Source organism: Pinus tabuliformis, chromosome J, assembly GCF_031772625.1.
Source record: "Pinus tabuliformis cultivar Carrire ecotype Pingquan chromosome J, CPIR1, whole genome shotgun sequence".
NCBI classification, from domain to species: domain Eukaryota; kingdom Viridiplantae; phylum Streptophyta; class Pinopsida; order Pinales; family Pinaceae; genus Pinus; species Pinus tabuliformis.
In genome coordinates, this window is record NC_142295.1 from 1,508,128,352 (window position 1) to 1,508,143,833 (window position 15,482).

At 39.1% G+C, this 15,482-nt stretch overlaps 1 protein-coding gene across 2 annotated transcripts in view; it reads left to right on the forward strand.

Moving 5' to 3' along the window:
- THO1 (nuclear matrix protein-like protein) overlaps positions 1-15,482 on the forward strand; it is a 368,535-nt gene that overhangs the window by 115,242 nt on the left and 237,811 nt on the right. For both annotated transcript variants that reach the window (XM_089379707.1, XM_089379706.1), the window contains exons 4-6: positions 6,942-7,035; positions 7,227-7,372; positions 7,456-7,527. In XM_089379707.1, the coding sequence (XP_089235833.1) occupies positions 6,942-7,035; positions 7,227-7,372; positions 7,456-7,527 (312 nt within the window). The remainder of the gene's footprint in view (positions 1-6,941; positions 7,036-7,226; positions 7,373-7,455; positions 7,528-15,482) is intronic.

The following is a 15,482-nucleotide window of genomic DNA, read 5'->3' on the forward strand; positions in this document are numbered from 1 at the left end:
GGAGCCCCGAAGAGGAGTAGTAGGATTGGCGGATGTCGGTAGAGATGGATGCAGATGAAGCGACAGAGGGAGCTACAGTGCTAGAGTCCGAGGACAACGTTGGGCAACAGTGTGAGATGCATGGAGTTGTTGCAACGGCGCAGAGGTCAGAGAGGGAGCACTTGTCAGCGACAGAGGGAGCTTCAACATTAGGATTGTTTCTAGCCTGACGAAGATGTCAGAGTTGGGAGATCAATTACTTACTTCTCAGTAACTGAGTTGCAGTGCAACAGTTAGCAGTGGCAGTGCTATGGGCAAGATGATGCAGCATGATGGGAGGGAGCTGCCGTACGGATGCAGTAGTGGCAGTGGCAGGGCCATGGGTAGAAGTACATGATGCCGCAGTGCAGATGATGGGCAACATGCCTAGCATCAACAGAGGGACCAATGCCGGATGATCAAGGTGATACTCAGTGAGGAATATTACTAGAGCATAGTCCTCGCTAAGAGGGCGTGTTGATTTGGGGTAACATCGGATGTGCTCTAGCCACGAAAATTGGTGGAGAGGCTAAAGCACATGCAATCTCCAGATACCCAGAAATGGTCTGGGCAGAATCTAACTAGTTTGGGAGATATTAAAATAATTAATATTTTTAATGGAGTCCCTAAGTCTAAACTTAGGAAAAATAAAATATTAATGTGAATTAATATAAAACTGAGTTAGAATGGTCCAAAAGTCATGGATCAAGTCAGATCTAATCTTAGTCGTTGATTAGCGACTTAATCTCGACCGTTGAATTGTCAACGAGAAAAGTATAAGAGGAGGCTTGAGGGTCACTTGGAGAACACACCAAGTTGATCAAGAATTCGATTTTCTGGGGCAGGGCTTGCTAAGGAAATCGAAGGAGTGATCGGAGTTGCTGCTGAGGGGCAGTGAATACAGAAGTAGAGAGGGTCCCGGGAGCATCAGCGCAGAAGCCGGGAGAGAGGGACGCAGAGCCAGCTAGAGGCCACCAGAGGCCACGCAGAGGTTGTCAGGAGCTGTGCAGTGCCTGAGGAGAGACAGCGTGGGTGACGCAGAGGCTCCAGAGGTTAACGCAGGGCTAGTTGGGCTCACGTTGGGCCAGAGAGGTTGACATAGTTCCTAGAGGCTGACGCTGGGAGATTTCGTGGGGCAGATTGGAGCTGAGAGATGTGGGATTGTTCATTCGAGGTTTTTTAGTTGGAGTATCTGTCTCTGATTGAGAGGTACTACTGCCAAGGGCATTCTCTGTTGGGTGAGCCATTTCTGGCACCCAGTTTGTGTTGATATGTGGTCGCATCGGATGTGCTCTAGCCACGAAATTTGGTGGAGAGGTTGGGGCACATGAGATCTCCAATACCCAGAAAGGGTTTGGGTAGATTCTAAACAGTTTAGGAGATATTAAAATAATTAATGTTTTTAATGGAGTCCCTAAGTCTAAACTTAGGGAAAATAAAATATTAATATGTATTAATATAAAACTGTGTTAGAATGGTCCAAAAGACATGGATCAAGCCAGATCTAATCTTAGCCGTTGATTAGGGACTTAATCTCGGCTGTTGATATGTCAACGAGAAAGAGCTGATGTGGGTAAAGATCGATGCGGATGAAGCGGCAGAGAGAGCTACAGTGCAGGATTCCCAGAGACAGCGTGATGCTAGCAGGTTGCAACAGTGCGAGAGGCACGGGTGTGTTGCATCAGTGCAGGATGGCACAAAGAGGTGTGCAACGGTGCGAGATCCAAGGAGTTGTTACAGCAGTGCAAAAGTCAGAGAGGGAGCACTTGTCAGTGGCAGAGGGAGCTTTAGCATCAGTGGGTGTCTCTAGCCGAACATAGAGGTCAGAGTTGGGAGATTAGTTACTTACTTCTTAGTGACTAAGTTGCAGTACAGTAGTGGGCAGCACGATGCAACATGATGAGAGGAGTTGCAGTGCGGATGTAGTGTTGGGAGAAAGGACCAGCAGCAGCATGGATGTAGAGGGAGTTGCAGTACGGATGCAATAGTGGTAGTGGCAGGGCCATGGGTAGCAGTACAGGATGCAACAGTGCAGAGGATGTTGGGCAATAGGCCTAGCATCAACGCAGGGACCGATGCCGGATGATGAGAGTAATACTCAGTGAGGAGTATTGCTAGAGCACAATTTTCACTAAGAGGGAGTGTTGATTTGTGGTAGCATCGGATGTGCTCTAGCCACAAAATTTGGTGGAGAGGTTGGGGCACATGAGATCTCCAATACCCAGAAAGGGTATGGGCAGATTGTAAATAGTTTGGGAGATATTAAAATAATTAATATTTTTAATGGAGTCCCTAAGTCTAAACTTAGGGAAAATAAAATATTAATGTGTATTAATATAAAACTGTGTTAGAATGGTCCAAAAGACATGGATCAAGCCAGATCTAATCTTAGCTGTTGATTAGGGACTTAATCTCAGCCGTTGATATGTCAACGAGAAAAGTATAAGAGGGGGCTTGAGGGTCACTTGGAGAACACACCAGATGATCAATCATTTTATTCTCTAGAGCGGGGTTTGCTAAGAGAGATAGAATCAGTGATTGGAGTTGCAGCTGAGGGGCATTGAGTACAGAGAGATAGGGAGGTAGAGATAGTGCCGGGAGATTAGCGCAGGAGCCAGAGAGAGTGACGTAGGAGCAGCCAGGGCTCACATAGGGCCACGCAGAGGCAGCCAAGAGCTGCGCAGTGGTTCAGAGAGGCCAGTGTTGCTGATGCAGAGGGCCAGAAGGCTGACGCAGGGCCTCCTGAGGCTGACGTAGGGCCTCCTGAGGCTGACGCAGGCCCATTCAGGGTGACACAGGGCCAGCGCTAGGTAGAGAGAGGTTGACGCAGTCCACAAAAGTTGACGCTGGGGTTTCTGGGGCAAATTGGAGCTGAGGAGCTACCAGAGGGTTTATCCGGGGTTTCAGCCAGGACATTTGTCTCAGACTGAGAGGTACTACTACCAAGGAAATTCTCTATTGGGTAAGCCGGATTTGGCACCCAGATTGTACTCTGAAATTGCTTAATAAGAAAACCCTTAGATAGCTGCACCGGTTTTCCCACATTGGGTTTTTCCAGGGACATTGGTCCAAAAATAACGGTGTCATTTTGTGTGCTTGTTTCTGTTTCCTTCAGTTGATGATCTGTAATATGTTGAGCATGCACTAGTGTTTATTTTCAGTATTTACATTGTAAATAACTTGTTAATTAAAGGAACAAGTAGGTAGGAATAGATCAGTAAAGTGTATGGAGGGTTTCTAATTGGTAGACTTAGAAACTTCAACAGATTGTATTCTGAAACTGCTTAATAATAAAACCTTGAGATAGCTGCATCGGTTTTCCCGCATTGGGTTTTTCTGGGGACATTAGTCCAAAAATAACGGTGTCACTTGTGTTCTTGTTTTTTCCTTCAGTTGATGATCTGTATGTGTTGAACATGTACTTGTATTTATTTTCAATATTTACATGGTAAATAACTTGTTAATTAACAGAACAAGCAGGAAGAAATAAATCAGAAAGTACATGAAGGATTTCTAACAGTTAGACTTAGAAATTCGAACACTCTGCAACTACTTAGATGAATTTATTGAAAAAATAAGGCAATTGAAAACTAAAGCCAAGTTTAACTTTCACGAAGATACAAATTTTCTTTAACATTTAATATGTAACGGAAAATAGTTGAAATAAAAACACATGCACACACAAATTTGACACCAGTTTTTTACCCAAGAAACCCAAAAGGGAAAACCTGCTTTCTTTTAACTAATTCAGTATGTTGCTAATACAACCAGAAAATAGCCTTTGAGAAATTAATCTCAGCTCCACAATTGCTCTCGGCTTGCTCTTGGATCACTGCTCTCCTTGAGAAATGCTCTCAGCCCTGCCTCCAGATCTTGCCTGCACACACACAATTGTTTCCTGCTAAAACTAGGCTCGACTTTTTCTCTTCGAATTCTAATCTTCGCTCCTCAACCAATGCGCTTTGCCAACAATAAAGAATCATCATTTGTGCCTTCATCCTTCTCTTGCCTTAATAGATCTTTGATTCATGCAAGGAGGCCAAGTTCGAATTTGTGTTCACACAAGTGCAACGAGTTCCTTTTGCCAGTTAACTAGAGCAAGTCTTAGTTACACTTGGACTAGCTCTCAGTTAACTAGCTCAAGTTGCTCCTTGTTTTCCTCTAGTTGTGAACTGAGTTAACTGAGGACTTAACTCGTCCTCTCTTCACTTGTCTTTGAAGTCTTAACTCGTCCTAACTGAACTTGTCACTGCAGTCTTAACTCGTCCTAACTGGACTTGTCTCTGCCACCTCATCCTGTAGTCTAACTGAAGAAGACTCCAACGAATTGAAGCTCCAACACTACGCATGCAATCTATTGATGACCATTCCAGCGAACTGAAAATCAACTCATCATACTGAAGTCTATCTCATGAATTCACATTCATGCTAGAGAAAGACAATTCAAAGTCTTTGTTGGATAAGGCACAAGCCAAAAGACCTTACTTCACTACATTTTCAACACAAATAAAAAAGCAAAATGACATGAGTAATAAATCACCATAATTAACGGATGACAAATCTTCCAAAAGAAAAATTAATGGTCTAGTTGTAATGATGTCTTATCAACATTCCAATTACAAGAGTTGATGTATGAACCAAACAGCTTTTCCATATCGTTTTTAGTGAAGGCTAGATTTCACGCATGTTTGAAAGAATCCCAATTCAGATACAACTTGGTATTATCATCAAAGCCATCCTTGGAATCTTAAAATAAGCTATGTCCAATACCTCTATTGATAAACAATCCAATAGAAGATTGATGTAGGATGGATTGATTTATATGCAATGTGGAAGTATTATCTACAGTTTGAAAGATTTTTTGTTAGGTGTCTTCAACTATATGAGGATGAAACTTTTCAAGGAAAGGTGAACATTGAAATGTAATGAACATAAATAAAGATGATTAACCTTAATTAATTAAATTCTTGTCTGTCTTCGATAGTCATGTCCCTTGCAACACACCGTTTTGGCATACTATTTACGTTAGTGTTATTAGAATTGGACTAATTTTGCCTAAAATGTCTGGTTTGACTGATTTACAAGGGTTTTTAGTTCAAATTAGGGGTCAAAATTCGAAATGGTTATATACACTACCATTAATTGTTTTATGATGTTTGAGAGTGGTTCCAACTTCCAACCTCATAATATGGAGAAAGTAGAATTTCAGATCCCATTGAGAATTTGGCGGACTTGACAGTTTTAGGATTTTAGGATTGGCAAGATTGCAATATTTCTGCTAGATTTATCATTTATGAGGGTATGGGGTAGAAATTTAATCAAGAGCACCAACCCGTCTATGGACCTTGATGACCTTAGTGAAAATGTACCCTTCACTCAAGCAAAATCATTGGTTAGTATTGCTAAGCTTTTTAAACCTTATTCTAATGCTTGGATTATCTATTTTATTTGATATTTTTAGTTATCAAACATTATTGTTGTAACATACAAAAGACCATCAATGCTACAAAACCCTAATTAGTTTTTCAATAATAATACTAATAAAAGCAACCCTTCGGGCCTTCGGCTCCAATATTGAGGAATGATTAGGGATGACAGCACATAAAGAACTCCTTTTTCTGGACTTGTTCCCAAGCTAGAGCTAGTTATTATAGTGCAGTCTTGGATCCTCTATGTGAAATAATATTTAGGGCAAGCAATCATTTAATTTATCTCCAACTAAGGTTTTCGAAAGAATCTTTTTTCTCCATTAGATTTGTGCTTTAAATTCTGTCTACATACTGTTCTGCATCCTTCTGTTCATTGGCTGGCATGGATAGATGTAACTCACACAATAGTGTGAATTACACCTTGCCATATTTCTTTATGAATTGTCACTCAAATTAGAAGCTAGGGAATGATTCTAGGGAGTGTATGCCTTTTCTTGAATCAATCTGATTATGTGCTGAATCAGGTCTTATGTATGTCATAGTCAAATTAATTTTTTAAAGGTTGGTCACCAGACTGATAAATTCAATGGTAAAGCATTTTGGTTCAGCTATGTCCTTTTTTGCATTTTTTTAGGAGATGGGCTTGCACTCCCACATTGTAGTCATACTATCTGTAGTCTTCTTCAGTCGCATTGACCTACTTTTGTGGCCATCAGCTGAACATTAATGAATTTACTTACTTACTGTATCCTTTCTGCCGCCGATAGTTTATTTATGCAAGTGTACAACATTGTCTAGCCCCATCACTACACCCAAATGGAAGCCCCTCACTCCACAAAGTTTCTGTTCTCCCTTTATCCTGTAAATCACTTTCTTTTGAGCTCTAATGCCAATGTGCGTTGCTTGGTATGCTATCTACATATTTTTTCTTTAACATTCCTTCTTACAGCACTGTAGCGCTGATGCAACATGCTTAGGTTGAAGTTTTACTGTTTTAGTGAGAATTCTTTTTTCCTTCAATGTATGAGCTTATGAATTGTTTGTGGTGAACCAGGCCTTGAATTTTTGAAATTTCTAATAGTAATCAGTTATATTTGAAATGATTTACCCAAAGAACTAGTCCAGTGGCATGTTGAATAGAGGCCATGTTTTCAATTTGTGGGAAGTATTTGAAGCCTTATAGTTTCCAGTCTGATTTTATGATCTACATATGTCACATCTTGTTTCATGCAGCTCCAAATTGTTTTTGTCATGCTGATGAATGATTAATTTATGTCAGATGAAGAGAGATTCTATTTCTGCAAAATAATAGTCAATAATTTGGCAAAATATGTTCCAGTATATGTATGAGGCTATTAATGCTACTGAGCATTGGTTTTTAGGGTCCTAGATGAACTATGACACTCTACATCTGTCTGGTTAATGATTGTGTTCAATTTTTTGTAGCTTTTGACTTGATGTCTTCCAATATTTCTTTTCATGTGTAACTTGTAGGCTGCCGCAGTTGAGTCTGGAGATCCTGCAATGCAACATGGAGAATCCATTGCGGATGGAGAAAATAATTGTGGACTTATCCCCAGGCTTCTTGGTTTGCATTAATTCTTTCTCTTTTCTTAATTTTATTCCCTAGCATCATACCTGCCCTATGTTTATATCAGCACAAATTTACCTTAAGGCATAAGTGTTTAATTCTTTTTTAATGAGAAAAATTGGGAAAGTATTATTTCTGACTTGACCCATACTTTTCCATTTTTTAATCAAGCGGTATTTGTTTGCCAGATATTGTCCTTTATCTTTGTGAACGAGGTCATGTGGAAGGTGGCATGATATTTCAGTTACTAGAAGATTTGACAGAAATGGCAACGATGAAAGACTGCAAAGAGGTATTTGGGTATATTGAAAGCAAACAGGATATTTTGGGAAAGGTAAGCAACCTGGAATCGCTGACTAGTAGTATAACTAATACAGTTGATGCCCCATAATTCCTAAGAAGGTATTGCCTTGCCAGCAAGAGCTGTTTGGGAGAGGGAAGCTTGTCATGCTAAGAACATGCAACCAGCTTCTACGGCGCCTGTCCAAGGTACTTCTCATTCTTGATTATTTATAATTTTATTGCATTATTGATGCACACAAGAATCATTAGTTAAAAAATGGAGGTTGAAGATGTTTGTTAGCATTGCACAGCTTGAAGCTACGTAGAAAAGTACAACACAACTCCTTGTTGTATGGGAGTTTAGTTTTGGACCTTTAGTTAAAAATACTATTTTGTTAATAAATAAGATGTATTAAAAAATTGTTTGTTTATAATTTATTAAATGGCATGTTGATTTGAGTAATAGTTTTTCTGCACATTTACTTCATTCATTCTCAAAATTCTGTTGCATGGATGTTCCTAAAATAACATGTGGATATTAATTAACCAATGGCATATTTTTTGTTTTCATAAAGGTGTCAATTTTTAGGACAAATTAGAAGTCCTTTACATTCAGGATTTCTTGCAATGGTCTCCAGACTGCCAGGATCAACAATTCCTACCATACAAGAGCATTGTTTACTATAATAAAATATTCAGTATACTGAATATATCGAGAAGATTAAGAAAATTGTATTGCAGATATGAATGTATTCCCAAAATTCATAAGCTATAAACAATTCCAAGAACTGACAAGGATATACAGGTTTCTATAATCCCTCGATTGCAAATCCGAATGATATCTCTTGCTGAACTATGCATATTGTGGGCCGATCTTATTGTCCTAAGTGTGGTTAAAGCATGATTCCCTGAATACAAAATTCTGAGATCAATTTCTTACATGGATTGACTAATACAAGAGGTATATATTGTTGTACAAGTCAGATTAGCATTGTTGCCAGCAGGACTGCTGCAAGAAGGATCAATTTCTAGATTTTTCATTTAAAGATTGCCAAGCCATGTGCAAATTCAGGATTGAGAGCAATCTGAGGGGAAATGGTTAGTTGCTCCTGAGACAAGAAATCCGAAGAGATACATTATGGCTGGGTGAAATGTATCTTCTTATATTAATTAGCAATCTAAGTAACCAAAAGTTTTCTTTGCTTTCCCAATAAATGCTACTGCTGACTGAGTTGGACATATTATCTGATATTATGGATTCTTTGTTGCAAGAAAAACCACTGTTGATAATATCGGCGATATTTGAAAATATCGCGATATTTTCAGCAAAATGATATATCGCCGAGAAAATATCGCGATATTTTTCTGTTTTGAAAATATCGCTATATTTTCAAAATATCGGCAAATATCGGCAAAAAATCGCGATATTTTGAAAATATCGGCAAAATATCGGTTATGTTTAAAAATTTGGAAAAAATATTTTTTATGCGCCGATATTGCCGATAAGATGTTTTCTGGACCCTCACCGATATTTTGCCGATACTGATATTTTCAACACTGAGAAAAACTTTATTTGATACTAGGTGATGTTGATCTTGCTATCCTGAATATACTTTTTCTCAGATTTATGGATTACCCAATGTGAGGATTACACCATTCTCAACACTCCCCTTTAGTGCTATAGTGCAGGGAGGAATAATGAGTGTAGGGAGGAAGAATCCGATTGACAGATTGTTCTCTGGAAATCTTGTAGTGGTAGACCATTGGCTCATTTAAGGAAAATCTTAGCACAAACATAGGGTTGTTAATTTACAGTTTGCTTTAGACATTTTTGCTATAGTTTTCTCCTTAGAACCAACCTCTCGACAAGTGTGCACCACTTGTCCGCTTCTCCCCTCCCAAGCTTACCACAAGCTCTGAACATCTTGAGTTCATGGGATACTTGTGCAGATTGCAAGAATGACAACTATGGACTTTGTTGAATTTTTGTAGCTATGGTCGGTCTTCATATGAAGAAAAATGATAAATATAATTTGAATCTCAAGTCGGCTTCAATAGAGGGAAAATCAATTTTTGAAGTTTAATTTATTTGTCACCTCCAAGTCAAGTTGGCCCTAAATGTATAAGTCGGCCCAGCCCAGGAGACTCACCACTTGGGGCCATCTTAGATCACTATAAATTCACACTCGTCATCCTCCATTAGAGACCAATTCAGATCACCATCTGAGGTGGAATAAGGACGAATCTGAGGCAGACTGGAAGGACAAATCTGAAGCAAACCGAGATTTCAGGGGGCCGAATTTGTTTCTGTTTGACCAGATTTGACCTGGGTTTGGTTACCAGTCAGTTTGACTTTTTTTGACTGCGAAATCAGATTGTATCTCTTGTTGAATTAGACAATTTCTCTAAGAAAACGTTGCTGGGTTTTTCCTTGGTTATGGTTTTCCCAGGATAAATTTGTGTCTCTTGTTTGGCTGTCTCTTTATGATCCTACTGGCTTTATTGTTTTACTGTTGAAGATTTTCTATGTATAATTGCTTAATGATGAATGTGATACAAGTTAAACTAATGAAGAAATCATTGGAAGTAATTATCAATCTAGGAAATCATGAAAAATCAACATGGTATCAGAGTGTGGGTAAAAGGGCAGCCTTGAAGAAGCCATTTTGTTTCAAGTTATCTTCTTGGGCTTGTTATGTCACTAGCCCTAGAAACCCTAGTCAGATTCTGGTTATAAGCAGAGGCCAAGATATGCCTTTTTGTTTGTGCCCTAGAAGTTCTTTTCTGACCTAGAAGGAAGACAAGCCTAAAAATTCTAAGCCGAAGTCTGTGACTAAAATTCTAGGCTGAAGTCTTTAGATTGGAGTGCGGATTGCAGAGGGCCGAAAGGCCTCAGTGTGGATTGTCGAGGGCCGAGAGGTCTCGGTAATGACCCCAAGATGGCCTAAAGGCCTCAGTATGACAATACAAAGCCAAGTAGCATCAGAAGGTGGCCAGAAGGTGTCTGAAGTTGCTCAGATAATGGAAAGGACTGCGAGCTAAGATTTGAAGGACTGATTAGGGACTGATTTGAGCCTCTGAAAACATTCGGATCTCTGATAAGAATGAACATTGATTGCAATGATACTTTTGCCTAAAACAAGTTGTTTCAATGTTTGAAAGGGTTAAACAAGTATCATACTGTAGATCTGCTTATGGCATGTCTGAAAGCTCTAAATATATCATGATGAAGATAAAGTTAGAAGATCCTTCTTGCCTGTGGTCTATAATATTATACTTTTTCTGAATGTGCTCTGTGGCAACCTTTCTTGAAAACTGATTTGACAGAGAATAACCATAGCAGAAGAGATGGAAATTAAAGAGCAGGGAATAAGAGAAGATCTGAAGTATAATCGTGAGTTAACTTTTGAATCCTGTGGCAGTATTGAAGCTGTGGCATAATCTCAATTTTTTTTGCAAAACCTGAGACCTTTGTTGAAGCAAGGTTGTGCTTGTTGCTGATCATAAGAATTCATTGCTGAAGCTACTAAGAGTATCAATGTATTTATAATTTCTGAGGACACATTGATGCCATTGAATATAGTGAGAATGTTGGTTGTGTCATTATCAATGAACATGTGCAAACAGTATTGTCATATGGGTAAAAGAATTCATGTTTATCACTGTGCCATGATGATCATACACCGGGGCAGAGTTCAGTTTTGTTGGCGTGTTAATTGCAAAGATACTCATAAGTTTTCCCCATCAGTTTTAACTTTTTAGAGACCGAAATTTCTCTTGTGAAGACTGAGTCACCTTCAGGACTGGAGTTGCCCTTGTAAAGGACAAATTATTGCTGCTGCTACAATGGTTTTAAGGAGGCCAAGTTACTTGGAAGGACCAAGAGTAATCATCTGAGATCTGCCAAATAGTTTGTAGTATGTACTATGAGGACAAAATTTACTGTTATAAAGGAACTCTGGATCATTTGAAGACAGTTACTTAGAGTTGGTTGATCGTGCAATGCTATAGAGGACGATGGAATGCCATTCCCTCCCTTGAAGACACTTGCTTTCATAAAGTATTCCTTGGAGATTTGTATCTATGACTAAACTTGCTATATTTTGTTTTTTGCTAGTTGGAGGGTGTTGTTTCTAATGCTAAATGGAGAGGCATGAGAACTCTATGGTTTTGAACATTTGGATAGGAAAAGAAAATTTGCATATGAAAAAGTCTGTTGGACTTACAACAGGTGTAAATGAAAGTTGTAAATCTAGGGTTTGTAAACACTAGAAGACTTAAAGTCTTGGATATGAAAGCCCTAGGGTTTGTGGATATAACCCTCGAGCTGGACCTAAATCGACCATTCCATTGAATAAAGAAACCCTCACTCATGAAAGGAAGGAAAAAAAGCAACATGTTGATAATGAGGATGAGGATGATGAGTTTGCAGGATGAGGGAAGGCAAGGATCAAGAGGTAGATTCTCTACACTCCTCAAAATAGAAGTACTTTATATCCCTCTTCCTCGATTATTATTGTTTTGCTATTAGTTAGCTTCTTGTTTTCGTTTCTCTTGCTGGGTTATAATCGTTTTTCCATGGGTCTCCTAATGAGGTTTGCAGGTACATTGTGAAGGTAGCCAAGGCTCTGGCAATAGGTGGAAGCATTGGAAGAACTAAGCAAAGTGTGTGGAAAAAGGATTCTCCCAAGATTAGTGTTTTGTGTTATATAGAGAGAAATTGTATTGACATTGTGCCTAATTACTAAAAGAGCTCCTAGTTCAGAGGGAGCAGGTAGGCCAACAAGTTTGAAAGGGGTTATTGTACCAAGATCTGTCAAAAGTCAACAAAGACTTCAAAATGGAATCACAAGATAAAGCATTTGTTGGCAGCATAGAAAAGTGCAAAGCAAAGATTCTCCCAGGAAGAGGGAGAGGATGTTGAGAAGACATTTGCTCCAATTGCAGTTCGGCAAGCTGAGAAGTAGGGGAGCTTCAGGTTTGTTTGATTAGGTACAACCATGATGATAAATGCATGTGGTACAAAAGGAACAATGAGGCTCCTATGTATTTCTCTGGTCGAGTTGTTTGCTGACATTCTCACAGTCCTTGGATGAAGTGGAACAAGCTTGGATTAGTTGAGAATGCTTCCCTCGGTTAGAGAGAGAGTTGATGTTGTAGCATTAAGGGGCAATGATTCTCCCTCGGTCAAGGGTATTGACCTGGTCATGGGTAGTGATTGAGAGCCATGTAATGTGGCTCGAGAGATTGGCTCAATGAACATCAAGGCCCTAAGTGCTCTGTTGGTTAGAGGGTACTTGACCATATTTCCAAGGGTTACTTGGCTAGTGGGTTGAGTGAGTGCCTCATAACATCGGTCAAGTATTTTTACCATTCAATGACATGTGACATGTGGGAATGATAAATGGCCGTAGGGTTTCACCAAGGGTCAGGGGGCACCTGACATGACTCCGAGTGATGACTTGGTAGATTGGTGATCGAAGGACTAGCCTTATGTCAGGGGGTACTTGACTAGCCAAAGGGTATTTGGCTTGTGGATGTCTAGATCCCTTGCAAAGGATATGTGACTAGTGGGTAACTAGATCCTTTGCATGATGCTAATGTGGGGATGCTTTTCACATGGTTCTTGTATAGAACATGAGGTGGATGGATTTATCAACATAACTCATTCAACCTTTTCTTTGGATAGAGAAATTTTTATTCAACAAGAGAACATTTGGAAAAGTAATTATGAATACTTCCCTAGCTAAGAGGGAGTGTTGATGTTTTGTGGCTATGGTCGGTCTTCATATGAAGGGAAATGATAAATATAATTTGAATCTCAAATCAGCTTCAATAGAGGGAAAATCAGTTTTTCAAATTGAAATTATTTTCCTGCTAGTCAAGTCGCCCCCAAATGTATAAGTCGGCCTAGTCAAAGAGACACACCATTTGGGGGCATCTTAGATCACTATAAATTCACACTCGTCCTCCTCCATTAGAGACCAATTTAGATCACCCTCTGAGGCTGAATAAGGACGAATCTAAGGTAGTTCAAGAGGACAAACCTAAGGTAGACTAGAAGGACGAACTTGAAGCAAATTGAGATTTTAGCAGGCCAAATTTGTCTATGTTTGACCAAGTTTGACCTGGGTTTCGTTACCGGTTAGTTTGACTTTGTCTTTGATTGAGAAATTAGATTGTATGTCTTGTTGAATTGGACAATTTCTCTAAGGAAAGGTTGCTGGGTTTTTCCTTGGTTAGGGTTTTCCCAGGATAATTTTTGTGTCTCTTATTTGGTTGTCTCTTTATGAACCTACTAGCTTTATTGTTTTACTGTTGAAGATTTTCTATGTATAATTGCTTAATGATGAATGTGACACAAGTTAAACTAATGAAGACATCGTTGGAAGTAATTATCAATCTAGGAAATCATGAAAAATCAACAAACTTATGCCTATGTTTCATAATACAAGGAAAAAGGTATGGGCTTCCAGATTAGGTACATGTTCGGCAACATGATTCCTCAAATTTTTATTTCTCATATATTTTATATAGATTTTCTAGTTATATTGAATGAGCATCTTATTCTATTTTTGTTGATGATGGTGAAGATGAGATGGATGTTTATAAGGCTTGAGCTCATGTTTCACTTTTTCACGTATAGCCTTGTTACCCACCAAAATGCGTAACCCCATAAGAGAGATTTTTCTCTTATTTTGAAATTTGAATAGCTAGCCAGCTAGCAACCGTATAAATTTTTACTTGATGATGATCATATGCCTGTTTCTCCACCATCTCTACCAGTCCTTACACCTCTCACCATCTAGTATTCCTCTTGAATGAAGGTGGGCTACCACTCAACAAGTGCTTTGATCATTTTGCAATCGGGTGTGTTCACTTAATGTTTCGGGCATTTAGAATGGATAAGGCGGTGATTTGGGTGATTGACCGATCTTGATTGTAAGTTTGTTCTCTGACCTTAACATGGGGGGTTAATCTTTAGCCCTAATACAATGGGACCTCCCACACTAGCCAATTCTTCCTTTACCTTCGAAAACTTGGTGAAGTAAGAAACCACAAAATCCGACTTGGATATTCTAATGCTCCTGAGCTTGTCTTTCACTACCAACTTTCTGGCCTTGCTTGAACCTTGATAAAGACCAATGATGGCGGTCCACATTTCTCTGCCTTTCTTCTCCCTAGTCAGGTGAGGGATAATATGGCCTTTGATTCCTTCCAGGATAATCCTTCTTGCCTTGGCATCCATTTTATTATGTTGAGCCAACTGCTGAGGCACTGTTGGTGTGGTTTGGACATTATCAACAAAATCCCAAACCCCTTGTTCCTCCATCACCATTGCTATCTGTTCTTGCCATGAACAAAAGTTGGACGCATTGTCCAGTCTGTCTTCAAATTTGATACTGCCAAAATCAAACTTCTGAAAAAAAATTGCATTGGTAGAATCAATGTGCACTTTTCAGAACCCTCTACGTCAAATTGATTTGATGACTTGCTCCTTTGGAATCACAAAATATGCTCTTGAAGATAAAATTTGTGCTTGTTCTTCAATCACAAACTGACCTTTGATACCATGTTAGATTTCCTTAAAATTCGGTAAACTGATTTGTAATTTCTTAGTGTAAAAACCCAGAAACATAAACAATTGATATTCTGGAAACTTAAATTACAAATTCACCAAGTTTTCTAACTTAATATACACAACACAAAAAATAAAATAGAAGACGAACACATCAATGCATAGAACGCAATGTATACCCAGGAAACCCCAACTCTAGGGAAAACTTGCAACGTTGTGTCTCTTTTATCATTCTTCTTCAGCGAAGGATTTTCCTCTGAGAATTACAATAAGGGAGAACCTTCCCTTTTAATCGTAAGTTAACTTAGGAATTTTGATTTTTTCCTAAGTCTAACTTTTGGAAATAGTTAAATTATTTAATTATATGCTAAGTGGTTGTCTCATGGGTTCCTCTGGTAGCCTTAGCACCTAGGTATACAAATAGGGTCCTTGGCAATGCCTTGGTCAAAATGCCTGCTGTCTGCTCCTCTGTTGGTACGTACTAGAGTGAAACTGTACATCTCTGAACAATATCTCTGATGTGGTGATAACACATGTCATTGTGCTTAGAGATATCATGAAACACTAGATTTTCGGAGAGCTT